The sequence below is a fragment of the Daphnia pulicaria genome, chromosome 8 (assembly GCF_021234035.1).
Source record: "Daphnia pulicaria isolate SC F1-1A chromosome 8, SC_F0-13Bv2, whole genome shotgun sequence".
Classification (NCBI taxonomy): domain Eukaryota; kingdom Metazoa; phylum Arthropoda; class Branchiopoda; order Diplostraca; family Daphniidae; genus Daphnia; species Daphnia pulicaria.
This window is the reverse complement of record NC_060920.1, coordinates 10,683,159-10,710,559: the sequence shown is the minus strand read 5'-3', so window position 1 is coordinate 10,710,559 and position 27,401 is coordinate 10,683,159. Positions and strand designations below refer to the sequence as shown.

Here is a 27,401-nt window from a genome sequence, read left to right as displayed (position 1 = left end):
TGCGGTGGACTTCTTCATTTTCAACATTCGGATCAGGCTTGGCGATAATTTCAACCTCAATTGAGGGAGCAATCTGAGGGTCTTCCATTGCTGGTGCCGGAGCTGCAGCATCTTCGATTCCTTCCGGCTTTTGACTTGGTTCATTTTCAATCGGTTCAATTTCTTTGACAGCTTCTATTTCCTGGGTTTCGAGAATAGGTTCTTCAATAGTCTGCGACGATTGTTCCAAGGTAACACAAAGTTTTTCTGCAGTTTGGGGAGCTGCTGTAAGTGAAGGAATGGCTTCTCCACGTTCAATAGCCTCTGCCAACTCCAAAGATTCTCTTTCTGATTCAGAAAGCCTTGCTCTTCGTCGTCTTTGCTCTGCCTCTTTCAACGGAATTGAAACTTTCGGTGTTTTAGTTTTACGCTCCTTAGGGCGGGCTGGATGGACGTCATGGACCTCTTCTTCGTCAGAAGAAGAGGTATTTTCTTTTACCACTTCTACTACTTCGAACATAACTGCACATTGTACAGTGGGCTCAACGCATGCGGAGTTGATTGGCTCCTGTTCAGGCTCTTCTTTGACGACAAGTGGTTCAATATGCGTTTCTTCGTCTGTTGCATAATCTTGAGATTCTGATTGCGATGATCGCCATTTCCTACGACGGCGTTCGTTACGGCCAACGAATTCAGTGAACGAATCAGGATCGGTTTCAGCTGCAACTGGCAGTCCCTCACTTTCTCCAACGACGATCAAAGTGGGCAGGGGACGTTTGGGACGGGCAGGTTCCTCAACAACTTCTTCTTTTGACTCTGTGATTACAGGTTTGCTAGTTGCAACTACCGTAGCCCAGCTAAGCACCGACGGATGAGTATCGTCGTGTTGGACTGTTTGTTGCTCCTCAACTTGTGGAGCAGTTTCCTCTATTTTATCCTGCGTAACGACTGGCTCAACTGGGTGAACCTCTTCAATGTGTTCAAGTTCTGTGGGAGCGACTGCTACGCTCTCAGTTGAGGGAACCTCTTCCACTGTTGGTGCGGCGGACAGCACTATTTGTTTTTCAAGATCTTCAACTTGTGGAAGGATTTCCTGAGCTTCAGAAGTCACTTGCTCCGGAACGGATTCATTTTCAACCTCTTTAACGTGTTCTTTGATTTCTTGACTCGGTTCGCTGACTTTTACTGGCTCAACCACAACTGATTGAGACTCGGTATTTTCCGGAATAGAAGTCTGTGCTGCTGACTGCTGGAAGATCCACAACAATTTTTCAGAATTGTCCAGCGAAGTTGTTGAATGTTTAGGCCAGGAATCGAGGTAAATATTTCTGAGGTTATCATCATGCTGCGATCGGTGGCAAGGAATTTGTCTGTTCTCAGCAATAGCTTCGGCCAGTTCCAGTACTTCCTGCTCAGACTCGGAAAGACGAGAGCGTCGTTTTCTTTGTTCCAGTTCACGAATTGATTTAGCTACTTTCTGAACTTTGAGTTTCACGACGACTCGAATTTGTTCGGACGTTTCTTCTTCCGACTCTGAGCTGCTGTTTCCAGCAGGTGATGGAGGAGGAACTTGTTTGACAGCCACAACACATTCTTCAACTGACAGTTCAGAAGTAGAAGGAAGAGGGGCTTCTGATGTTGTTTCAACAGTTTCTGCGTCGGATGCAACGTCTTGCGACTCGGACTGAGATGAGCGCCATTTCCTCCATTTTCTCTCTTTCCGGCCGATGTGGTATCCTTCCGGATCGCAAGGAACTTCGTGATGTTCTTCTTCGCCAACGACAATCAAAGTGGGGAGAGGTCGAGGAGGTTTCGGAATCTGTTCAGGTTCCGGTGTCGGTTCGCTGATTTTCGGTTTGCCAGTTGCTACCAAATTTGCCCAGGAAGTCGCTGGTACGTTGCTTGATTCTGCTTCAATGGTGTTTATTAAACAATCGCTAGGAAGCTCTAAAGGTACCGTCGACTCTTCGAAAACGGGAGCGGTATATTCAAACATTTCTGTTTCAACAGCTGGCGTTTCTTCTGTTTTGGGCGTATCCTGCGGAATTGATTCGCTAGGAATTTCGGGAGTAAATAAGAGACAAGGTCCAGCTAAAATAGGAATTTCAATCACTTCCGGTTTGATCTCCTCGACTGATTGCACCAATTCTTCTTCTCTGATAGTTGGCTCGGATGACGAATCTATATCTTCTGCAGACGGAGTTACGTCGGATGCGATCGATTGATTGGTCAAAGTTTCCTGAATGCTTTCCGCAATGGATTCTGTTTCAGCTGTGAGTTCCGTGGGTGTCGTTTCACGTAACTCTGAATCGGGCGAAGCAACCGACAGTAAAATCGGAGTTGAAATTCCGGATTGGAATCCGTCATCTTGCGTGCATTTGGTTCGATGTTCATCGTCGGAAGTCAATGTCGATTCTGAGACTGGCAAGTCGGATGCTACGCTCAACGGACTCATGGGTCCATGCTCAGCCATAGATAAGGCATCGGAGGACGATTCGGAGAACCTTGGTCCACCTGGTGTCACGGCGGCAATTGGATTACGCCTCTTCTTCTTCTTCTTCTTTTCCCGAAGACGCCAATACACTTCAACATCTTCGTCGTCAGCTTCACCTCCTGTTTGCGATTCAGATTTGGAACCTTCCTCCAGATTTTTGGCAGCTGCAGCAGCTTTCTGTTCTTCAGTGCCGTAGGATTCAGACAAGTCGGTGCTGTGGGCCTTAACTAGCGGTGAAAAGGGCGCTGATTTCGGAATCGTCGAGAGACTACGAGGATCCAGACTGAAAGTGCGGCCAAGCGGCGACCGCTGGCGCATCCACTGTGGTGACAAAACTACGTGATCTGCGTCATCAAAACCAAACGGACTCGTTGGGGCTTTGTAATCGCTACCAGGCGAGCTCACCGAACTGACTTCCGGTGGTGTCTCTGTTAACAATGGTACTGATATTTTGACTGGATGAGAGCTTCCGGCTGGTGTCGAATCCGGAAATAATTTCGTTGTGTTTTCTACTGGAGAAGTCACAGTCGGTAACGCTTCCACTGGGACGGTGAATTTGACAGCGATAGGTAATTCAACGACAGGTTCCGGTAAATTAATTTCCGGTTCTTTAAGAAGAGCTTCAACAATGCCCACCATCTGTTCTTGACTAGGCAACTCTTGTTCTTCGACTTGGGCGCAAACTTTTGTAGTTGGCGGCTCTTCCGTTGTCGCTGAAATGAGCGTCTCCTCTTCGCGTTCCAGCATGGCTGGAATTGGGGTAGTAGAAACGGGCAAACTCAGTTCAGACTCATCGGCGAATTCTTCTTCGGCCAATGAGACCTGGCGAGCAAGCATCGGAAGTTGTTCAGTTTCAGTCAATTCCACTGGTGGCAAATGAGCTATGGCGGATATACAAGTGAGAGCGTCAGTTCCGGCAACCTCCGCATTGTCAACAGGACTTTCAATGTTTTGTTCCAATTCCTCGACTGTTTCTACACCGCCGTGATTGAATACCATTGCCGCAGTAATTTCCAATTGAGCTGGTTCGATATCGATGGATTCGGTCGCCTGAAGTGGCTGGTTTCTGTAGTCTTCCATACGCAGCTGGATTTCTTCCGGCTGAAATGGGACGGTACTGGTGGCTGAAATTTTCCGAAGAGTGACTCGAACTTCGAGCGGCAAAAGAGTCATGGCGGCAGCTGGTTGACTGCCGAGAGGGAGCTCTTCTGTCATTTCGGTGGCGATCTTATCATCTTTGTTCTCTTCGGCCACTAGTATCGGCCCCAATAGGCCTTTAGATGGTTGATTTTCTTTCGTTACTATTTCTGCGTTGGCTAACGGCTCAGGGCAAGAAATAGCGACAGGTTCTTCTTCTTTCACTTGTTCTTCAATCAGTTCTTGACATTCGTCTTCCTCTTCGTATATTTCGGGGCAAACATGCGATTCAAAAACAGCAGCTGTTTCGGTAAAAACATCTTCCAATATTTGCGGGTCCAGTGTTCTGTGTCCTTCAACAGGTCCGGGACTTGACGGAGCAAAATTCTCCGTTTCCAAGACGACGATATCGTCGCTCATAGCATCTTCCATCATGGTTTCCACATCAGTCACCAGTTGACAAACGCTTTCAAGCCCTTGTGAGTCGAGTACGAGAAATTCGGCTTCATTTTCTTGAGCCGGCTCAACGGGTGTACATGTCGGTTCAGGTTCAACTGATGCTGCGAGGATCGCTTCCGTTTTCGGTTGAATTTCAACCACCACAGCCGGTTCAGATTTGACTGTGCTTTCATCGTTGAAGCTGACCGCTTTTCCTCGTTTAATTCGATCACGGCGTTGCTTGTGAGTAGAAGGATCGGATGATCCGGAACTGGAAGTGGCCGAATCAACTCCAGTGCTGGATTCTGTCAGAGGAGATTTTTCGGGTTTGAGACTCGACTTGTCTGGATGTGCACCGCTTACAGAAGCGGCTTTTTTTAACTTCTTGTCTCTTTTCTTAACCTCTGGCACTTCCAGATTAACGGCCGGAATTTCTTGAGGCTTGGGCTCGACAACTTCGGGCACTGAGCTCTTGATTTCGTGCGAATAAGTGCGTCTCATCTTCGATCGTTTATTCTTCTCCAATTCAGAGATTTCACGAAGAGCTTTTTCGATTTCGTCTTCATCGGGAATCTTGGACGACTTCCTCTTCTTCTTTTTCTGAACTTGTTTCTTTTTCTTTTCGGTATTTGCCTCAACTCCAGCTGCTTCCACTTCGCTGTCGGAGTCGTGCGAACGGCTGCTGATCAACTGTTCAATATCTTCAGAGCTGATTCCATAAAATGTCATCATAGCTTTCGTCATTTCAGGCTCCGATGATGTAGGATTACCTCCGGGTGATTTACTGCGCGCTACTTCGGGTTGTGGAGCCGCCAACGTTTCCGTGATTGGAGGTGAGACTTGAACTGAGACAGGTGTCCACTGCTTGTCCTCGGAGAAACTTTCGTTGTGCGGCTTTTTCTTTTGTCGATGTTTCCCTTCCATCGAACGGCCAGGGAGAGTCGCCAGCTTAGAAGTAGAGCCTTGTGGCGTTTTCGGCTTTGAAGATTCTTTCTCGCGTACATCGAAACTCTTAGATTTCGAATTTTTCGATAAGCGTTGACGACTTCGGGGCTCTCGGGGCTCGGAAACGCCTCTTTCCGGTGCCGAAAGTCGGGATGGACTTGGAGCGGAATCGGTCGTTGTCTTGTCGGAAACATTGGGCGATGATTTGGGTGCCGGACGAGGCGAATAAGAGGTATGTCCTGATGTTGATCCAGATGAATCTCTTCGTTGTGAAGATTCAGTCGGCACTTGAAGTCCAGCTGCTAAAATCTGCGCATACGACAATTTGGCTGCACTTGGGACGACGGGTTTAGTGACTTCAACAGGCTCTTCAATGATTTGAGGCGTTGAAACCGTTGGGACTGCTTGGGGCGGTTCGACAAGCTGCGGAGCAGTCGGAGTCGGAGTAGACGTCATCACGTAATCCTGCCTTGGCTCTTCTATATTAAACTCAAAGTTCTGAGGAGGGTTGACTGTCTCCTGGACGGGAAAAGCCGGCATGGGGTAGTTGCTCGGCATAGCCAGCTGAGCATAAGCATGTTGAAGAGCCATCATATCAAAATTAGCTGCAAATACAGCTTCGGCATCCGGTGCGGATGCGTACTGAGTCTCAAAAGAAAGATTACTCGGCTGGTGGTAGATGGACGTCGGATATTCTACCTGTAGTTGTTGCTGATGTTCGATTGGCTGAACAAAGACTGAATGATGGTGTGAAATCCAGCTGGCATCCATGGTAGTCGGTTGAGCTGGAGCTTCAACTTCAACTGGAGCGCTGACTTCTTCAGCCACTTCAGGTAAAATCGTTGGTTGGATGGAAAGGGGTTCTGCAACTGGAACAACAACCTCCTCCGTTACGTTGGTATCGTCGATACTCTCACCGCCAAAACGTCGAAGCTGTTCCTGTTTTTGCTGTTGCTGTTGAGGAACATCGACAATGCCAGACATCCCTCGTTGATGGGAGATGTAGTGCCCGCGCAAAATGTCGGCGTACGACGGACCACCCGAGCCGGGCAACCATAAGGGACTACGAGATCTCTTGTCAGATTCGGCGGGAGGTGACAAATTAGATGGACTGCGATGCGGAGTTGAGGCCACCTTGGGCCGGGTGCCCGTTTCTTTCACTGGAGCGGCTTCTTCTGCCATTTTAATCTCTTCAACGATCGTCTCTTCTTGAGGTTGAACATCAACTGATCCAACCGGAGTTATGGGAGGATGGCGTTCTTGACTGTCATGGATCGTCGATTCTTTCGCATCCACTGGCCGTTTGGGTTTGTTTCCAGCTGCACGCCGGCGTATTTCACTTCGACTGGGATGTTTCGGTTCGGCAACCGAGTCGTCTGATTGGACAAGTTTTTCTTGCTGTTGCTGTTCCCAGCGTGAGCGGCCAGGATGAACTTCTTGAATGTGAGGCACAATAATTTCGTCTTCGATTTGAGTCAGTTGCGCTGCAGCTGGTTCGACTTTGTCGGGTTGATGATCACTAGCCGCAACTGTTTCAACCAGCTCGGCATTGCTTTCGAACGTCGTCTGACGAGACACACTTGGACTCCGTCTTCCAGCAGCAATGTCGGCGTATGAGAATTTGTCAAGCGTCAATAGGCCGGAACTTTTAAGGGCCGCTGCGGAGGTCGAGGTGCTGATAGTTTCCCTAACAGGGGATTGGACGTCATCGCAGCGGGGTGGAGGGATCGATTGAACATCGGTGGAGGTCTGAGGGATAGGAAGCGGGGCGGGGTGGCGGTGGCTAGGTTCCATCGGTGCACGGGATTGCCAGTCGGCAGCGGCTGCCATCAGGGAGCGTTCGATTCCGTCATCCGCCAGAGTGAAGTAGGGGTCGATTTCAGTCATACGCATTCGCAGTTGTTGGATTTGCTGGCAAACGGCGCATAGGTGGGACTGCAATGCCTACACACGGACAGGCAAGGCCGTGTAATCAAATTTGATCATATGTCTCTCTATTGTTTTTTGGTATCTCTTTTTTCTTTGTTTTTGTTTTTTTAAATATTAGGAGAACCAAAAGACACAGGACGAAATGATTGAGAAACGGATCAACTTCTAATGTGTTTTCATTCTTACTTTAATTTTCGCTTTCAAAATCAAAACTTTCATCCTCTATGCTTGCAAAAAGGGAATAATAATTCGGTTGGCACCGAAGGACTGATGGCTGGTGTCATTTCATCATTGCGATACCACCACCGTTTTCTTAGATTTGTCTGTTTGTTGGGCTTTTTTTTTCGTTTTAAATGTGTCAAAAAGTAGATGAAAGGAATTGCTTGATTTTTTTTTGTCGGCTTTCCTTTCCTACTTGAAGTTCGTACTGAAAGTCATCGTCCATCAAATATTGACGGACTTTTTGAGGGGATAGAGAGCGCACGTCATTTGTCCGCTAAATGTTGGCTAAAATATTTGCCCTTATAGCTCTCTATTTGTTGTCGTGGGACCGGTCGAACGAAGGAAGGCAATAAAGTAGTATGTACACTGGGATAAAAAAATGGCCTTCCCTATTCTTGTAAAAAATGAAAAATAAAACGTTTTCCAGTGGGGGTCATGTCGTTTCGCTTGGAAATATTTGGAAATCGTGTTATTTGTTTCGGTGGTTGAATTTTGTTGTTGAGCGGTTTAAAATAAAATACAATTGATAGCGCGAGCGAGATAGATACAGAGAGTGCGAGATTGAGAGTCAACGATAGGCTCTCCTATAAAATGTCCAACGGATCGACGTCGGGACTTCCTCTTTGCATAAGCAGTTTGATGCGTTCGTTGCGGGCGGTGATTTTGGAATGAAGTACCTTCAAGCGCTCCCGAAACACCTGAACAGTTGGGGGGGACACCGCCATTTCCAAACATGAATGGAATGGTGAAAATGTTCCAGGTCAACGCAAAAGAGGGAGTGAAACAGTAAGCGAGCGACACGGAACGAAAATAAAAAACAAACAGAGAGCGAGAGAGAGTGAGAGAGACCAAAGAGAATGGACGGATATTGAGAAGATGTTGGACGGATGGAACGGATGGGAATGTGTGTGTGTGTGGATTAAGGTGTGTGGGAGAAAATAAAAATAAAAATAACAAAGAGAATCAGAACCAATGTGAGCAACACATTTAACCAGACTACATAATGTAAAATAAAAATCAAAAAATAAAATCCGAAAAATAAATTTAATCCCGAAGTGAAGGAATTTAAAAAAAAAGCCACCAAAACTTTAGAGTAAAATAATACGATGCAAAATATACGGAAGATAGAGGGGGAAAAAGGGGAAATGGTGTGTTGACCGGAGACCCCCACAAAACACACCAGAGCGGCTCTTTTTGTTTCTACTCCAACATTGAAACGAAGCAAAGAAAAGCGAAGCGTTTTCTGAAAGTGGTGATTGAAGCAAAGCGTAAGAAATCGAATAGTTGTGTGTTGAGTGCTGTGTGTGGTGGTGGTGGTCTAATACCGTATGTCTATAAATCGATTTTTTCGTTTGAATTAATGGAGTCGACTGATTGCTTGGTCATTTTCGCATCGCTGATTGACGTTTTTTTCTCTTACAAAATTGGTGGGAGGAAAACGCTTTGATGAAACGACAGGCGTAGCCAACGTCCAATTGAGATGCAAACAGCCAGGATGGGTTTTGCCATTTTCGGTAAATAATAAAAGTAAAAATTAAAGAAGAACAGAAAACCGCCGTTGCACATTGACGGAGCACAGTTTTTTTTTTTTTTTTTTTCATTACTAATTTCGTTTGTGCATGATTATTTTTCACGGCGTCGATCAGTTTTTGGTAGAAATTCAAGGAGAAGAACTAGTTAAAACAGAAAAATGAATAAGCTTTGTGTCAAAAAGAAAGGAAAATAATTCGCAGAAACTCTGTCAGTAAGTTAAATGTCAATTTAAGAAAAAAAAACTTAATTTGTAAAAAAAAAAAAAAATTCTAAAAATTAGAGAAAATATTTACAAAATTAAGTTAAGAAAGAGGATGAAGAAAAATATGCTTAACTGAACTCATAGCTACGGTGTCGCTCCATCAAAACATAAATCCGACAACTCAAAAAATAAGTCGACTGAGAATTTGCAATGTTTAAAAAAAAAAAGATAAGGCCTTGTGCGGAAAAAATTACGTCATTTCTATTTGTCTGTGTGGAGGGACAGGTGGAGGGAATTTGCGGGATTGGAATCTGGACTAAAAAACGTCAAAGATGGAAGACTTGAACGGGAATGGGGGGTTTAACTTTCGACGTTGTAGAGAATTCAGTACAGGAAAAAGAGAAGGAGTTTCCGTAAAATAAACTAAAAAATAAGGAAGATCCACTTACGTTTTGTTCGGCCAAAGCCTTGTCCCGATCCAGTGGTGAGTATGCTGGACTGGATACCAAACGCAACTGCTGATCCACCTGCACTACCTGCGCCCGCAGTCCTTGGATCTCCTACGACAATTCATTTGAATTCGATTATATGCCACCGACGCAGGATTCCACCTAAATTCCCACTCTCCAATTCAGGATTCCGACGTACCTGTTGTAGTTGGTCTAGTTGAATGACGGCCGCTTCCAGCGTTTTGCATTGCTGATTGATTTCGACCATGAGGGCGTCCAACTGCTCGATGAGCTCCGTACTGCTGTGAACAACATCCGGTGACCCAGTGACCCCCGAACGGAAATGCACCTGTAATTTCTCGATCGACATGTTGATTTTCGTCTTTTGGATGGTGACGTCGCCCAGCATTTTTTCCCTCAGCGACAGTTGATCGCGTAGGGGCCGTTTCTTGTTTAGCGGTGAGTCCAAGGTCTGCCTGGCCTTCTCCAGCCAACTCTTGACATCTTTCAATTTCTTCTCGCACTGTTCCCATTCCTCTGTCATCTCTAGAAGTAAGGCACTCTGCTCGCCAAAAAAAGAAAGAAATGGAATGATGAGCATTTTCAATTTTGAGAAGGTGGCAAGGTGCCACAAAATAATTCGGTTAGCTGGCGCCATATCGCCTTGACGACATAGTCGAGATCGCTATAATAATTGAGTATAAAAAAACAAAAATGGTCGAACCCTTTCTTGCAACTGCGTTTCAACTTCAGTTTTGCTCTGCTCAGCTTCAGCCATCTGATCGGCCAGCGCTCCGACGCTCGACACTTGGGAGATGCGGGACAGTTCTTTTCCCATGTCGCTGACATTTTTAGTGGCCACTTTGCAGCTTTTCACGGCCATCTGTCGAATAATCGATTCAATTGTCTGTTGCTTTTTAGCCATAAAAATTAATTCGTACGTTGTAATCCTGGGATTTTTGACGAGCTTGGACCAAACTGGTCAAATGGAGTGGCTCTGTCAAGAAGCATTTCTTTTCATCGACCCATGAAATCACCAATGAATGCAGTTGCAAAAATCGCTGCCATGAATCGATCGAATCTCCAACCTTTAGAATGTGAAACGCAGCAAACAAAAAAAAAAACAAAATTGAGAAAAAAGAGAACAGGAATTCCGGCCGTATGGGGTGGAAAGTGGGATGCGCAGGCTTAAAATAGGATCGGGCCATACCTGAAGCTTCTTCTCTTCGAGCCAAGACCGAACTTGTTGCAATTGATCGGTCAAGTTGGACAGCGTGGTCCTCACCAACTGTTGCTCGTGTTCATCTCGTGTCCGCTGGCAAATGAGTTGGCCGTGGCGTGAAACCCGGTCCATTTGATCGGTAATTAAACCGATTTCGCATTGAAGTTCCTGTAAAATTGATTTCACAGCGCATTCAAAGAAGATGATGAATTATTCGAATTTCTCCCTTGTCGTCGGATCTGCAAAAAAATTCAAACCTGGAGGAATTCCTTGAGAGTTTGCGGTTCGAGATTGCGATCTTGAACACGCCCCTCGGCCTGGCATATCCAACTTTGGACCTGCTCAACGTCACGGTGGTACTCGTAGCGGACGGTGCGCGCCCTCTTGGCTTCATTATCTTTTTCTTCCATGGCGGCTAGGACTTTCTCGCTCAGCAATTCCAAAATAGCAACGTGCTTGTCCACTTCGGCCGGCTTGGCCTGATCCAGCTGAGCAAATCGCTGCGACGCCGCTAGTGCCAAAGCACGAACACCTTCTTTGCAGCTAAGCGACCGTTCGCGCAAGCTCTGCCACGCCAAATATAAAAATACCAAACACACACACAATCAAATATGGAAGCACTGGAAACGCGTTTTGGCAGAGAGAAGAACAATCAAACGATGAACTCCGATGCAGCACAGCAATTTTTCAAGTCTTTCTCAAGTCGATTAAACGTGATTAACTTTTAATGAGAGAAATAAGAAATGGCAACGTTCAATGTGAGGGGGCAGGGAACAGTCAATCGATAAAGGCGACTATGGCATCCACCATTCCCCAGCAATAAAAGAGAAAAAAATGGACAAAACGCTCCCAGTCTTTTTGCAATTCCCGACACGCGTTAGAAGTTGTACTCTACAACAAAAAGGAGGTCGACAATCAATAGGTCAATAAGAATGGAGAGCATCAAAGACCTCAAAGTCCTTGTAGAGCGAATGCTGCGACGGTTGGACGCAGACTGAGTGAACCCTTTTCGAGATGGAGGCAAGAGGCGTGAATAATAAAAATAATAAAAAAAAAGACGTCGACCGGATGTGCAAAAGTTTTTAGTCCAAACAACAAGGATGAAGACTTGAGAGCACAAAAAAAAGGAGGCTGTCTTCTTGTTTTTCTGTCAGTCTTTTTTTCTCTTTTTGGAAGAGCCACACCAAGACAAATCCAGCTGGAGCAGGGTCACGTTGAGCCTAACAGCTCCGTCGAATCGTATCGTCGAATTGGGACAGACTCCCGCGCTGCATGGACATTTTAAAAACTCGTATCGCTCCTTCTGACGAAATGTCGCGCATGCGAACAGCCGAGATGCAGTCGGGGACTATTTTCGACGAATAGGAAAACGAATGAGAGGAAAAAAAACAACAAATTCCAGTCGGGAGCGAGAACTAACAAAACAACAAAAACAAAGGACGGGCCTCTTCTTTCCACCGAGTGTATCACTAGTTCCAGCTCAGTTTCTATTTTCTATATCGGCGCGACGAGAGAGAGAGTCGGAGAGTTTTTCCAGTGAAATTCGAGACAACAGCAGACGCCCGTCTTCATGACGCTACTCTATTGGATCTCTTAGACTTTTCTTCCTGTCACTCTCTTGCTTCATAGCGTTACACCTGATCGCCACAACTCGACGAAGACGAAGCAAAATGATACCGAAAATCGAATGGAATTTGTCGGAATGGTTTTGTCGCTAGCTGGGTCACAAACTCAAAGCAACAATGCTGCTACTCCTAAAACGACCTAAAACGGCCAGCCTTTGATTTGTAACATTCTTTTGTCAATCTAAATTCCCCGGGTGGCATTACGGTATTGGTTTTTTTTTTCTGGCCCACCGCAATGAAACTCGCTCAAATCAAAGTCGGCGTGGGATACATCAACATATGTCGCTATCACAATGACAAGATTTCGTTGGAACGCAAGAATGAATGGGGGGAATAGTGTCGTGGGTTCAACTCACCGCCAGTTCCTGATCCACGCGCTCGACTTGGCTGCTGAACGCGTCGAAATCGGTGATCTCGGCCAGCAGACTCTCAAGGCCTGTCTGCACCTGGTTCATGCTGTCCAGCACGGCGTCGAAATAATTGGCTTCCTCGGCGACGCGACGCAGACGGGATTGAATCGTTTCCAATAAACTGTAATGGTGTAACAAAGAAAGAATAACATCATTAAAGTCTTTTTCTTCTAATCATTGACAACGCGGAAAGCAGCCGGACTTCTTTTCCAGCAATTCTCTAAATTGGATACCGGAGAAAAAGTCGCTGTTTCCTGTTTCTGGTTCTATATTGAGGTCGTCAAATGGTGGAAAACCAAAAGAATGAGATTCGACTGACGACATTCTTGACTTTTCCTGTCATTTCCACGCGCAATGGCTTGACGACATTGGCCCTGGGTTGAATACAACCAAGAGGACACGGCGGAGATAAATTTCCCCACCACGTCGGTCTATTTACGGCATCTCGGCCTCCCGCCATCAAGTATTGCGTACAAGTTTCAGCTTCACGTGGCGCCTCTCAAAGTCTGTCCTAATAATAGCTTTATGCGTCTAGAAGGCAGTAAACGAAGCTACTGCGCGTCGCGGCTGCTGCCGTGCGTCACGTGCCAATGATTCCATTCCGTACTACCAACCGACAGACGGACACACATCATGCTTTTCTTGTTAAAATCAACCAACAAGTATTGACGGACAACTAGATCAACGCATCGTCTAGTTTTCCAACAGAATCGCCACCTGGCAAACTAAATAACGAATAATCTATAAATAATCTCTAGTTTTTCACGAAATTCTTCTTCAATGAGCTCATATTATATAATGCACAGCCGGAAAAGACGTTCGAAAATGTCTGGGGAGTCGAGTTATAAGTGGACGGACCCAACACCAAGGAAATTGTCATTCTTCGAATCGTCCATGAATTTCAAGACTGCGGTAGTACGTGTCTGTCTGTTCACCCTACACCTGGCACCACATTGATCACTCGGTTGTTTTTCGTTCCGAGAGTTCTCGACGAAAGACGAATAAACATAGCCCAACCCTACAAGAAATCGTTTACCTTCCTCGCACGTTTCTGCGCTCGAGCACGGACGCCATCGTTGGCAAAAACGCAACAACTGCGGCAGTTAAAAAAAGGAATTGGCTTTGATGGAACTTACTATGAGTGGCGGTCTGCCAAAGCGGTGAGATCGCCTTGAATAGATAGAGAAGTCACTTCACAAGCGCTGATGTAATCCAGGACATCTTTGGCCAGGTCGTTAACTTCTTTTAATTGAGGTTTCAGCCCGACGATGGTCGACTCAAATTCCTAATCACACGTAAATAAAATTAATTAAAATCTCACTTAATTCAACAATGACACACCAATAATAGGTATTAGGCCTCTCCCAATTTTTACAAGTCTGAAAACGCGTTCACACTTGGACAAGCCAAATTAAACAACCAAAATAGAACAAAAATGTGCAAAGTACTCAAAACATAAATGTTGTGACGTTAAGATAAGCAAGCGACTGGAACATCTGGAACGATTGATGGAAACACAAGTCCACGACGGTCAAGTGCATTGTTCATTTAACGACAGGCTTTATGTGTGTGGAAAACTGCCAAAGAAAGAGGTTAAATAAATAAACTGACCTGTAAACTTCGTCGCGCTTCTTCCAAGGCACTACGTGATCGACCCTCCATATCCAAACGGTGAACGGATTCCTCCAGGCCGGTCAAATTGACTCCAAGGGCGCGAGATTTGGATATCAAAAGCTAGTAGGAAAATAAAAATGGTGGATATAATTAACAGTTCAATTGGAAATCGTTGGATTCCGTCCAAATCAATTTAAATAATTAGGTCAACGCACCTCCCACGTGTCTACCAAATCGTTGAGATCACTGCATCTCACCATCAGACCGTCTTGAATGTCACGCCAATCTTTCGCCACAGTCGAATAGCTTTCCTGGATCGTCTGGCGGCTGGCGACATCCGCACGCTGCTCCACTTTCTTGACCTTATCTTGCAAGGTTTTCAGCTTCGCCTGTTCCGTCTGTTGAAGCGAATGATTGAAATTCTCGTTTAAAGACTTAGTCAGGATCTAAGAATTTCAGTGAGTAAGAAATTTACTTGGAGGACGACCAGTTTGGTCTCGAGGGAAGCAATCAGATTCTTCAACGCTGGAATGTTAGTAGCCGTCTCCTCTGTTGATTGAGTATTGGCAATTATGGCCTGTTTCACTTCCTCCAGCGATTTTTCGTATTCCTTGTAGGCTCGAGAATCCTTGTCCAATTGATCTTGGCGATCGTTGGCCGCAGTAAGGCAATTCTTGATTGATTCAGTCAATGTATTGACCTCACTTTGCAGATCATTCTGTTGTGGCGTGTCGACTGATTGCAAAATTTCATCGGCCGTCGTTTTGATACTGTCAAGCAAGGACTGGGGCGAAATGCTTGCATTATCGAAATAAGCCTATTAAAAAAAATTAATTTTCAATCAATTAAAATTAAAATTCCCTTGAAATTTGAAAAGAAAAATTACTTTGTGTTCACTCAGTTCCTTGTCGATATGTTCGAAATCGACGCCATTTGAAGGTGGCCTGAGACGAAGTCTGGCCTCATCCATCCAATTATTAAGACGCCGGATGATGCTCTCGTATTTTGAACGCAATGCCAACTGGTCCTTGAGATAATCACCTCTAGCAGCCAATTCCGTCGGGAGCGTGTCACGGAGGAAAGTGGCCTCACTGATACGTTCTTGAAGGTTTGAAGGAATCATGCTGTCCTGAGGAATGGACGAGAACACCGTCTCTGTGGCCACCAGAATACTTTTGACATCACCAACAAGAACTCGGTGCTTGCTGCTTTCCTGTTCAACACTTTCGGCCGTCAACTGGAGCAACGGTCTGCATCGAATAACGGCTTCCTGTTCGTGCATCTTATCCAACAATTCGTCAAGCTGCTCCGACAAGCGTTTGAATTCAGCAGCCGCGTTTTCATGCTCTCCACGACGCTGTTCGACGGCTCGTTTGAGTGCACTCAATTGATGTTTAAGGGACGTCAGCTGTTCGGTGATGGTATTGCGATCAGTTACGGATCCTTCAGCAGCTATTTGCTCTCCTTTGTCTTGGGCAGTAGCCAGTTGTCCCTCGCATTCTTGAATTTTGTAGATGACCTGTACGAAAAATGTTGTTACCATTTAATTCTGACGGTAAGTTTGGAGTAATGAAACTTACATCTTCGTAGCGACGAATCTTTTCTTGTGCAGTCTTGCCACCTTTTTCAATATCCTGGACGACTTCATTGTATTTGGCAATGAATGTGGTGATTTCAGCAACTAATGCCATAAACTGCTGCCTGAGGAGGAGCAGATGACGAAGTTTCTTGATTTGACTTTCGATGGAAGCAATTAATTCGTCTTGTTGTTTCACAATCGACGCCAAATCGCCACTGTTGCCAGTGGTGCGGTGCTGCAAATCCTCCATTTTTTCGCGATAAACTCGCAATTCCGCCAGTAGTAACTCGTAGGAATTGAGCATGACTTGCGTGTCTTCTGGTCGGAATCCGATTGGCTTATTCAGTGCACGGACATCTTCTTGAATTTTGTTAAGGAATTCAATGCTTTCTTCAACTTTAACCGCAATTTCCCGTTGCTGACTGACGTAAGACTGAAGTGTTCGGCTGCGCTCTTCAATTCCCGCATTGATACGGTTGTAGCCATCCAATAGACTCTGTAGATTACCTTGAATTTCCATTTGGTCCGCTTTATTCAACGAGCCTAAAATGAAATCCTTGTGAGACACGGCAGCGTCTAATTTTTCTTTGACACCGCCAGCTTCTTGTAGCAGTCGATCGAACTGTAATGAAACAAATTTGCGTGTAAGAATTACAAAAAAAAACAAAGGTTTCAAATAATATTTTTCTACGCTTGCCGTTTCTTAGCCAAAAAAAAAAATTAAAGATGAAAGGTAAAACACTAATTTAGAATTATTCATAGGCTTCTGATTACAAAATTAATAAATATAATAAATAAAACAGATATTTTCTCTCTTACCACCATGATGTGCTCGACCAAAATTTCAGGAGTTGTTGAATTTCGGATTTCAACAGCCAGATTGATGTCCGCTTGCTTGAACCAATGTTGGCAGAACTCGATGATACCTTCGAGCTGTTTGCGTTGACGTGTAGCGTCCTCTAACTGAGATAACATCGCACTCAAATTTGCCAAAAGTTCTTCCAGTTGTTTGTCAATAGCTAATTCAACAAAATATCGCAATGTTACTTCAAATTTATATACATTTCCATCAAAGAAAATTTACCTTGCGAAATCTCTTGCAACTCATTCTTTGAGTTTTCGTTGCAGGTTTTCAGAATGTTCTGAACTTGCTTCCTAAAATCATTCATCTCGTTGCTTTCAAAATCACTGACAGCTTGTTTCAAAGACTGAAACAATGGAAAAATAACATTTCAGTTTGTTTACGCGGCAAGATTTAAATAATTAAAATATACCTTGAATTTTTCAGCTAGCTTTTCGGTAGCGGATGAAGTTAGTGGCAAAAGTTCGTAGCCTTGGCTCTGAACAACTAGCGCTGCCAATTTTCTCTGTGTGTCGTCCAACTGGGCTTCGAATTGTTGCCGGTCGCTGACTGCTTTGTCCAACTCTTGTTCGTAGGTTCGGACACCCTGGCAGAGAGTCCTATACTCACCAGCAAGACTTTTCAGTTCGGCTCTGAGCTGAGCTTGTTCCTCTGCATCCAAGTCAGATGCTATGCTAGAAACCCTAAGCTCCAAGTTCTCAATGACTAATTGCTGCATCTCCACTTCCTTGCAAAGACCCTGTGAATTAAAAGTTAAGTTTATACTTGCTCAAAATTCCCAGACGATATTTTAACTTGCCTTTGTTTGCTGAAGTTTCGTGTCGGCACTCTTGGCTCGGTATCCCAGCAATTCCTTGTCGCGGACTAATGTGGTCTTCTCGGACACCCACTGTCTGATTAGTGCGATGTCCATTGTGGCACTTTCAGCCCCTTGGTGAGTAGTTTGCAGCAAGTGAAGTTTTCTGTGCATGCGACGCTCGACGTCACCAAATCTTCTTTCGGCAACCTTCAGTTGTTCTTCGACTTGTTGCCCATCCAAAGTACTGAGAATTTCCGAAATTTCTTTAGCCTGAAAGCAAAAGGAAATACGTAATTTATTATCGCTGTTCAGTCCGGAAAATTTCTGATTTTATTGTATACCTTGATAGAAAGGGTAGCCAATTTTGGCTTTCCTTGACATGTCTCTGCGGTCAGTTGTTCCATCAGAGTGACACGTTGAGCAATAATATTGCCACGTCCTTTGTCCGCATTCTCGGCTCTCTTAATCAGAGTGTCTAGCCATGAGAAGAAATCTTGCAGCATCATACGATATTCTTCAACTAAATTCTGCATGTCCATTTTCTTGTCAAGTACTTGCGAAACCTGAATACGGTTAAATAGTAGAGATTTAAAATTAAAATCAAAATTCCAAAAAAATGAATAATTACCTCATCGTAGAGACCGTTGAGTTCATCGCGCAATTCTACGACGCATGGTATCGACTCGGGTGCAGATGACATTAACTGCAGTTCCATTTCGTCCACAAGTCCTTGTTTCTCTGTGATGGCTTGCTTGGTGTCCATCAACTATTAAAAACCACAGTAAGTTTTTATCAACTGGAATATTGTTTACGAACCCACTTACCTGACTGATATCGTGTTGAGCTGCTTCGGGTCTTAGACGAGCCTTGCGCTGTTTCAAGTCATTAATTGTGCCCTTCAATTCAGTGGCCCATTGCAAAACTGCTTGTCTCCTGCGAGTGAAGTCGTCGAGATCGGTATTGACCGCTGTCAATGCGGTTATCCGAGAATGGACCTAAAAAGATTATAATCATAAGATTATTATGAAATCAATTTAAAAGGCCCTTATGCGGAAACCGTGAATACATTCTCGATAAACTCACGAATCACATTCCAAGTGTACAACAAGCAACAAAATTTGACTGACCTTTTCTTCCACTTTCTCCAATCGATTCATCAAATCTTCTTCTTCGACTAAATCCAACAATGCCCACATGCTGCCTATGGCCAATGGTTCGTCCATTTTCTGAACGCGTGTTACACAATCCAACACATGCAACATTATTGTAAGGAACGTGCACAAATGCAAGACAAGATGAGGCGGTTAACAACGAACTTTCTACCATACCACATTAATGGTCTACAGATTTAATAGAGTTAAATATTGGGGTCTTACCTGGTCCAAGAAATCTTCCAATTTTGTGCGAGCGTTCAACTCGTTTTCGGGAACTCTGTGAGGCAGTGGATCTTGAGGAGTGTTGGGCCGCGAGATGCAGGCCGCGGCAGCCTCACAGGCTTGGACAGCGAGAGCTAGACGGGTCTTTTCGATCTGGAGTTTGGCATGAGTAACCTATTCCGCAAAATTTGTATCTTTACTCTGGCACAGACAACTTATTACAGATAACTTACAGATAACTTGATTAAATTAAATCACGCGTACCTTAATGTCGTCCAATTGTTTCTTACAATCTTCGATCGAAACGACGGAAGTGTCTAGCTGTTCGGCAATGTGTGGCTCCCATTCTTTGAGATTGTGCAAAATGCTCTCGATGATGGCCTCGTATTCTTGGAACTTGATGAGAGAATCATTGAGACGTTGCTGTAAAAGGAACAATTGCGATTTAGAAAAACAAATAATTGAATTTTTAAAAAATGTCAGTTGAAAAACTGCAAACCTTAATTTGAAGCGCCGTGTTCAAAAGTGCGTTGTAGCTGGATTGAACATTACCCAATTGCTTTTCAATTACGCACTTGATTCCCGGGTTAGAAGATGTGTAGCGAACAATCTGTCCCTGTCCTTTGCACCGGACGTCATCCATAGTACTTTGGTACGTATAGATTTCAGCAAGCAAATCCTGAAAAACAAATGGACGAAATCGTTAGTATACGACGGGAATAATTCCGGCTAGATCGATAGTATAATACGTACGTTATGCTTCTTGGTTTGTTCTTCCGTCTGATCGCGAGTAGTAATGTACATGGAATTGTGAGCCATCAAGTGGAAAGAAGTCTGCAGGATCCATTTCTCTGTATCTTGGAGTGCTTGATGATAAGCGTTGTATTCTTGAATTTCCTCTTCGAGACGTGAATGGTAATTCGCAGTGACGACCGACAATTTTCCCCACTTTTCGTGGAGTTGATCAACGACATTCACACAGCTTTGATCGTTGGCCCAGGTGGAGAGCTCACTGGCTTCACGTCGCAAGTGATCCAGATCCGCTTTCTTCCTTTCAAATTCCATCTGCTGACTCTTGAGTCGCTCCATGAGTGTTTTCATCTCACCGACTTCACCCTTTGACTGAGGATAATCTGTCAGTTGCTGTTCGCTGTTCACCAACCATTGTTCCATACGAGTGCAGGCATCGCGGAATTCTTCCCACCGATTGATAGCACCCTTCAGGTGAGAAAGTGTGCTATTGACGTCGATGTTCAATTGGTCCCAACTAGCCCGCAAAGTTGAAATTTCGGCTCTGAAACCCTTCTGTTGGTCGTCTGGAGTGCTCTGTGGTCTGCTAGCACTCAGGGCTTTGGTAAACGAGTCCATCATACCGTTCATCAAATGCTGACCTTCTGTTAGGCGACTGGCAATAGAGCGGACGAGTTCGTACTTCTCCTTGGTGCTCGCTTCGTTGCCGCACTGGCCAGAACAATCTTGTACGGTGCCTTGAGCCCGTTCAAGCCAATTGGAGAATTCTTTCTTGGATGTGACGAAATCTGTGTGGTCTGTTCTAGTCTTCTCCAGACGGGACAACAGACTTTGAACATTTCCCATGACGGCAGTGAAACCAGCCTGGAGTTGCACAGTTTCTTCGCGGACGCGGCTGCAAGTGCTGAGCTCCATCAGGATCTCGCATCGATCGTTCAAATCTTCTAGCCAGGACTTTTGACTCTCACCTTCTTTCAGCAACTCACGGCAGCGGGTAAGTCTAGGCTCGATAGCTTCTTCCGGTAAATTGCGAGCTGATTCTTCAACCCACTTGCCCTGGAATTCTGTCAGCCATTTCTTCATTCGAGTGAAGACGTCTTGGAAGTCAGACCAGGCCGAACAGCAATCAGAAAGAGATTTGAGCGTTTCATCCGAACAAGAGACAAGTGACTCCCATTCGTTTCGTAGCTGGGCAAGTTCCTGTTTGATCACTTCCTGTCCCTCGGTGCTGGAACCATTAATGACAACCTCACTGAGTTTGACTGCCTTGTCGACTAGTAGTTCACCAGCTGGATAGGTTTGACGGAGTTCGCAACATTTACGTTGCTTCTCTTCAACAGCATCACGTTCACCGTTAAAGTCGCCGTATTGCTGGATGTCGAGTCTTGTACGACGGATCCAATCGGCTGCATCCACGTAGCCTTGTCGGTATTCTTCATGCTGTTGGACCAGCTCTTCCATCGTGCTTATAGTCTTTTGAATTGTGGCCTTCAGTTGTTCATACCGTTCAATACTTGAGTCGTACTCTTCACGAGGCAGGTCCGGTTGAGCGGCCAATTTGTCTTGCAATCTTTGCAGAACATCAGCATGGGATAATGCGTCATGAAGCAAGACTTTGTATTTCTCCAGAGCTGATTTTTTGTCACTCAAATCCGTAAGGCCTTCAGCTCCTTGGGCGTTGACGGGTGAAGGCACCTTGTCCATGATTTCCTGCAGCCAGTCGACAAACATTTGATGCGCTTTGTCGATATCTTCAAGGATCGATATGCGGGCGCTAAGTGATTCACGAGCTTCTTGCACATCGCGAGACAACTTATCGAATTCAGCGCGGATGACGTCTGTATTATCCTGGATTTGTTGGGCTCCTGATTGTTCCGTATTCAGAATGACACGTTCCTTCAGTTCTTGGATGTAGCGGAGCTTGTGATGGCCTTGTTCCAGTGATTGGCGGATGCATTTGATTTGATGCAGACGTCCCTTGAGTTCCGACAGGTTATCAGAGCCGCCGGTACCGCTGGATTCAACCACTTTTTCCTTGGTGCGCTCGATCCATTCCTGGCATTCCTGGAAGAGGGCACTGTGCTGTTGATGTTCCTGGAAGTGGACCTCAAGTCGGCGCATGATTTCTTTAGCCAGCGACAGCAGGGCGTTGTACTTTGTGGTGATGGAAGTAACTGCGTTGGAGACGCGTGAATCGGCGCAAGTTTCCAATAGTTGCTGAGCGCGCATGTTCAACCTGTCCAAATCCTTTTGCCAATCGAAGACGGCCTGCAAGTGATTCTGGAACTGTTCCAGAATGTCTCTCTTTTCAGGCAGCGTGTTCTGTAGTCGATTGAAAGTCTGTACAGTCCCCTCGGTCTGAGCAAGCCACTCGACGGCATCTTGGTACTGGTCTTCGTATTCGGTCCACTTGACTAATCTAAAATTTCCAAAATAATAAAATGTATTAGACGAATAAAGCAGCGAATCAAAATTAAGCGATTCTTACCCTGATTCGAGAGATTCTTTCAATTTGGCGAGGGCCTCACAGTAGTTGTCGAATTCTTCCTGTAAGAAGGCCACCTCTTCTTCGACAATGTCACGGTCTTCCTCGTCGCTAGCTTTGCAAGCAGCCTCGGCTTTTTCTAAAGCTGCTTCCAGCTTCTGTTGGCCTTCTGCCTTATCAGTCATCAATTTGGTGTTGACGTGAGTCACTTTACTGCTCAAGGATTCACGATCGCCCGTTGGTTCCGACAGTTTGTTGACCATCTCTTTGGCCGCTCTGAGCCAGTGCATGAACTCGTTGCCAGCATCGATGAATGACTGATGGACATCCATCACCTGTTTCTGTTTGGCGTAAATTTCGTGAGCTTGTCGACTCAGACTCTGGTATTTGTTGCTGATCTCGGCAGTGGTAGGGCTGCGATGAAGTAGATCGTCGGCTTTGGATGTGACTGATTCAATCATAGGCTCAAACGAGACAATGTCTTGGACAAAACTGCTGGTACGTCGCAATGTGGCCTGACGGGCACCTAGACTGAGAGTTCGCATTCCCGAGCCTGGATTGCTCTTCCGGCCCATGGAGACTTTCTGTTCGCAGACTTGTTGCAATTTAGCCTCCTTCTCGCTGATCCATTTTTTCAAATTGTTGCAAGACGAGGAATAATCTGCCCATTGGAGTAACGACGTCTCCAAGGCGACCTTGGTATTGGCCATTTTGCGAACCAGCCTTTCCCAATCCTGTTGCAGACTTTTGAGTGTAGACTGAATTTCGTCACGGCCATCTGATCTGGTGTAACGAGCCACCTTTTCACCAAAATTGACAGTAGAGTGGACAAGAGTCTGCCCCTCTTCTTGTCGTTTGAGTAGATCCTGGATTTTATTCAGTTGCTCTTGAAGTTCTTCTTTGCTGCTCTCGCCTTCCACTTGGGCTTCGCTGCTGGTTTTAATGACACGACGGGCCTCTTCGATCCATTTATTCGCTTTAGCCAAAGTCTGGTCGTATTGTCGATGGTGTTCGACATTAGTTTCAATCTTGAGCATCACATCTTTCACCAGATTTTTCTCGACTTGGTAGCGTGAATTCAAATGGCGCAGTTGATTATTGACATAAGTGTCTAAATGGGAGGAGAGAAGACCAGCTGCCATTTCGTTAAACTTGTTGATTTGTTGTTCTCCCTTATCGAGTCGATCTACCAAGGCCTTAATTGCGGCAACTTGCTTTTCTTTCTCTTGCAAAGTCGATAGTAGAGCATTCTTTTGAGCCTTGATTTCAATATCCGTTTGCTGGATCCAGTCAGACAATCTTTCGTATTCCTCTTTATATTCACGCCATTGAATCACTGTGCGGGATAATTGATCTTTTTGAGACTGGACTTCCTTGAAGAAAAGGTCGAAACTTTCCTGAAGAGCGCGCACCTCGCTGCGGACGGTGTCTTGGCCAGTTGGCGCCGTTGTGGAGAGCAACACTTGACTCTTGCGTTGCATATCTTCGACTTTCAGTTGACCCTGTGCCTGTTTGTTCAATAGACTCGTCAAATCTTTCACCGACTCTTCGATGGCCAATCGGTCACCCAACGGACGATGTTTCATGACGGGCACTTTTTCGCGGGCGCGGCTGATCCAGTTCATCAAATCGTCGTAAGCTTCTTTATAGGCCTTGTGAGCACGGAACTCTTCGTCTGCTTTGGTTTTGGCGGTCTTGATCTGCTCGGCCAAACGTTGGAACTTCTCCAGGATCTGCTGAGCTTGAATTGCGGCTTGATTCTGCTGTCCACTGGCCATCATTTCAGCCGCCTTGCTCTTGAGGCTTTTAACTTCGATTCGCTCGCATTTGATCTTCTCTTCGAGATTTTTCAGACGTTCCAGTTGCGCCCGTTTCTCTGATAGCGTGTTCTGGAGCACAGTGTTCTCGGCCAGAGACGATTCAACATTTTCGACAATCTTGTTAAGTAGGTGAATTTGTTCCAGGAAACCAGCCCATTTGGAGACTATCTCGTCCAAGTTGGCTTTAGTGTCCATCATTTTGGAGGCCAGCAGACCCCACTCCTCTTTGAGTCGGTCTACCGTGGCGTTAATGGAGTCATGGCCGGCTGGTGCCGTGTTGGCCAAAACCGCTTGAGCCAATTCAACCGTATTTTGCACTTTGGTAAACCCTTCCTCTTTGTACATCAACAAATCCTGAATCGTGGTCATCTTTTTGTCAAGATCCTGTTGCGATGATGCGCTCAGATCGGAACAATAAGCTAGCTTAGCTTTAACATTGGCCAGCCATCTGAAACAGTCTTCAAGCCGAGTGTGAAATTCCTGGTGAGTGTTGACATATTCTTGCCACTTGCCCGACAGTTCTTTGATACGGGACATGATTTGTTGGTATTTAGGGCCGAGTTCCAAAGTCTGAGATGACCGCGACTGGAGATTTTTGTACAATTGCTGGGATTTTTCCGTAACTTGGTCGATTTCCAACTCTTTGCTTCGAAGTTCGCTCTGCATGGTTTTCATCTGATCCAGTTGGCACTGTTTCTCCTCCAACGTGGCCTTCAGATCGATTGCGTGGAAACTGCCGTCCGCCTGTCGTAACCATTGCTGGCATTGATCCTTCAGGGATTCGTAGTCGCTCCATTGCTTCAATTTACTCTCCAGCGACTCGATGGCTGACTGGAGCGTGCTAAGTAAGCTCTCCCACTCTTGCTGGGAGCAGTCAATCTGCGAACGGATGTTACTCTGGCCAATTTCCGATGTTCCAGGCAACACTTTCTCGCCTAGAATCTGGATTTGTTTGATGCGTGACTCTTCCTCGGGCAGAGCAACTTGCAGGTTCTTGAGTCGTTCAACGTTTGCGTGCAAGGTGATTCGCTCCAGTCGGTTGTCTCCCCACATGTCGATGGCTCCATGTGTTGCATCCAGCCATTCTTGAGCATCCATAACGGCCTTGCTGTACTGTTGGTGGTCGCTCACAATTGCTTCATAGCGTTCCACGAACGACTGGGCTCGTTTCAGTAGCACCTGGTGTTTCTGGCTTGCCGATTCCACAAATTCGTCGACTTTATCGCGATCTTCTTTAAATCCTCCTTCTGGTAGATAATGAGCTCTATCACGGCAATCCAAAATGGCCTGTTGATGGGCCAGAACATCCTGCAGTAACGTCCGGTAAGTGCTGAGTTGAGCTCGTTTCTCATCCAGCGTAGCGTGCAACTTAATTTCGGACGGATGTTGCTGTTCGGTATCCGCAAGCCATTTCCGCAAAGTATCACTGGCCGATTCGAAACTTATCCATCTGTTGGAATACAACAAGTAAATTAAGGCCATCAAAGATTTTAATGGTTTTGCCGAAAAATTACCTGGAACGTTTGGCTTGGTGCTCGCGTTCTTTGCTAGCCACGTTGTCGTAAAAGCTCTCCATTGCGGTTTGCAGTTCCTGCATTTGAATTCTTACGGCTTCGCGACCCTCAACGGCTGTTGTGGCGTACAGTTTCTCGCCCATCTCTTGGACTCGATTGTACATTGAAGTGCCTTGCTGTTGCTCGGTTAGGATCTGCTCTAGGATTTTGATTTTCTGTTCAATGGTGCTTAAATCATCTTGTTCTCCGTCTCCGGAACAGGTTGTTGCAAATTTCTCCTGAGCAGCTGTTAGCCAGGAGGCACATTGATTGTATTTGTCCAGATAGAGCCTATGGTCGCCGACAGCCTGTTCGCATTTTTTGAGGATCTCCTTGGCAGCCACTTGCATCGACTGGAATCGTGACGATATCTGCTGGACGTTGACGCTAATCCTCGTTTCGCCGGAGAGTTGCATCAAGTCGGATGAATCGTCGCTCATCTTGTCGATGTCGGACTCATTCCGTCCAATGCTGAAAACGATAGCCTGTTGGTCGAACGGGTTCATTAAAGAAAAAAGGGAATTAAAGAGTTAATCTTAATCGTTCATGTAATTGCGACCCATGTGGGACGCGAAAATTGTGTTCCTTTCGTTTCAAAGTCAAAGAAAAATACCGAAGGACTGTGTGTGTGTGTGTGTGTTTGTGATACAACCAGCGAATACACAAAGCTTTATCTGTTTGATGATTTTGTTTGGTTTAGCCAAGCAATAGAAGGAAATGAGAGAGAAAATGCAAAAGAGAGCCGAACCGGAAAACTCGTCATACGCAAAGTGGAAACGGAAATGAGAAAGCTAAAGAGCAGAGCAAATTTAATTATCATCGCCGTCAACAAGTGTAAATAAAGAAATAGAAATTAAAAAATAAATTCGATTGAAAGTTGTGCAGCCAGTTTGTACAACCAGCGATTATTAGTGCCCGTGAATAATAATATGATTCGACCTTTGTAAGTTCCACATGCATCAAGAGAAGAGGAGAGGGTGTTAATTCTTTGAAAGTGTTACAAAATAGACCAAGGTGGATTTAATATTAATGTTGATAATAATAATAATAAAAAATAAATAGAAGACCAAACGACAACAAAGAGAGCGAAAAATAAAAAGAAGAAAAATATTCAAAAACTGTATAATCGGCCACGAATGGCCCAACACGTTGTACGCCGCTTACTTGCTCTAGTTGGTCGGCAAGCGCTATGAATTCCTGGATTGCTCTAGATCGAGACTCTATCTGACGTGGAAGATCCTATATTACGAGAACATATAAAGTACGCGACAGGGCGTTAAATGAAATAGGCGGATTGTAGCACCAGATTTTAGAGCATGTCGACATGTTTTGTTTTGTTTAAATGAATTTTTTTTTTGTTTTTTTTTTGTGGAGGGGCTGGACATATAGCGACGCGCTATGGCAGACAACACGGAACGGGCGGAGTTTAAATAGTAGATGAGCCGTGCATGACAACGAAAATGTCTTGTCCCCACGTTTAGAAAAATTGTCCTAGTCCACATCTTGTTGCAAACCAATACAATTTGTTTACCTGATACTTTTCCAGCTGATCTTCCTTTTGTTCGAGCGTTGAACGGGGAATGTAATCTTTCAGCGATGTCTCCGTTTCAGAGAGCCACGTCAAAAGCCGATCGAATGTGCCCTCGTACTCGTTCCACTGCTGAAGCCGATCGTCCAGCGTATGTCGAACATCTTCCAGGCCGGTTACGTACTTTTCAAACTCGTACCTATGGAATGAATCAAATTTCATTACTGACTCAACTGGAAGTAGGGGTAAAAAAATCTAGACATACTTTGCGTTAGATAGAGCTCGTTCCAAGGTTTCCTTGACGCGCGGAGATAAACGATCAGATATCTTGTCCAAATGAGCTCGAATGACGTCCAGATTGGCGGTGCCTTCATCTTTACCAATCATCATCTCCGAAATTTTGGAACAGCGCATCTTGAGTGCGTGTTTACTGCCTCCGTAATCTGAAAG

At 45.2% G+C, this 27,401-nt stretch overlaps 1 protein-coding gene across 9 annotated transcripts in view; it reads right to left on the bottom strand.

The window, feature by feature from the left end:
- Positions 1 to 27,401, bottom strand: part of LOC124310802 (nesprin-1-like) — an 81,086-nt gene that overhangs the window by 22,263 nt on the left and 31,422 nt on the right. For 5 of the 9 annotated variants that reach the window (XM_046774785.1, XM_046774786.1, XM_046774781.1 and 2 more), the window contains 31 exons: positions 27,217 to 27,394; positions 26,955 to 27,150; positions 26,588 to 26,662; positions 25,385 to 25,908; positions 22,054 to 25,320; positions 19,569 to 21,984; positions 19,315 to 19,494; positions 19,080 to 19,238; positions 18,816 to 18,989; positions 18,567 to 18,665; positions 18,264 to 18,434; positions 18,068 to 18,205; positions 17,781 to 18,002; positions 17,440 to 17,709; positions 17,053 to 17,379; positions 16,863 to 16,986; positions 16,598 to 16,797; positions 15,780 to 16,400; positions 15,086 to 15,718; positions 14,675 to 15,016; positions 14,415 to 14,597; positions 14,197 to 14,319; positions 13,722 to 13,870; positions 12,532 to 12,706; positions 10,808 to 11,116; positions 10,539 to 10,718; positions 10,270 to 10,416; positions 10,053 to 10,211; positions 9,528 to 9,890; positions 9,329 to 9,439; positions 42 to 6,937 (listed from right to left, as the gene is read on the bottom strand). In XM_046774785.1, the coding sequence (XP_046630741.1) occupies positions 42 to 6,937; positions 9,329 to 9,439; positions 9,528 to 9,890; positions 10,053 to 10,211; positions 10,270 to 10,416; positions 10,539 to 10,718; positions 10,808 to 11,116; positions 12,532 to 12,706; positions 13,722 to 13,870; positions 14,197 to 14,319; positions 14,415 to 14,597; positions 14,675 to 15,016; positions 15,086 to 15,718; positions 15,780 to 16,400; positions 16,598 to 16,797; positions 16,863 to 16,986; positions 17,053 to 17,379; positions 17,440 to 17,709; positions 17,781 to 18,002; positions 18,068 to 18,205; positions 18,264 to 18,434; positions 18,567 to 18,665; positions 18,816 to 18,989; positions 19,080 to 19,238; positions 19,315 to 19,494; positions 19,569 to 21,984; positions 22,054 to 25,320; positions 25,385 to 25,908; positions 26,588 to 26,662; positions 26,955 to 27,150; positions 27,217 to 27,394 (19,111 nt within the window). The remainder of the gene's footprint in view (positions 1 to 41; positions 6,938 to 9,328; positions 9,440 to 9,527; positions 9,891 to 10,052; positions 10,212 to 10,269; positions 10,417 to 10,538; positions 10,719 to 10,807; positions 11,117 to 12,531; positions 12,707 to 13,721; positions 13,871 to 14,196; positions 14,320 to 14,414; positions 14,598 to 14,674; positions 15,017 to 15,085; positions 15,719 to 15,779; positions 16,401 to 16,597; positions 16,798 to 16,862; positions 16,987 to 17,052; positions 17,380 to 17,439; positions 17,710 to 17,780; positions 18,003 to 18,067; positions 18,206 to 18,263; positions 18,435 to 18,566; positions 18,666 to 18,815; positions 18,990 to 19,079; positions 19,239 to 19,314; positions 19,495 to 19,568; positions 21,985 to 22,053; positions 25,321 to 25,384; positions 25,909 to 26,587; positions 26,663 to 26,954; positions 27,151 to 27,216; positions 27,395 to 27,401) is intronic. The other 4 variants (XM_046774788.1, XM_046774789.1, XM_046774783.1 and 1 more) reach the window with 4 other exon arrangements.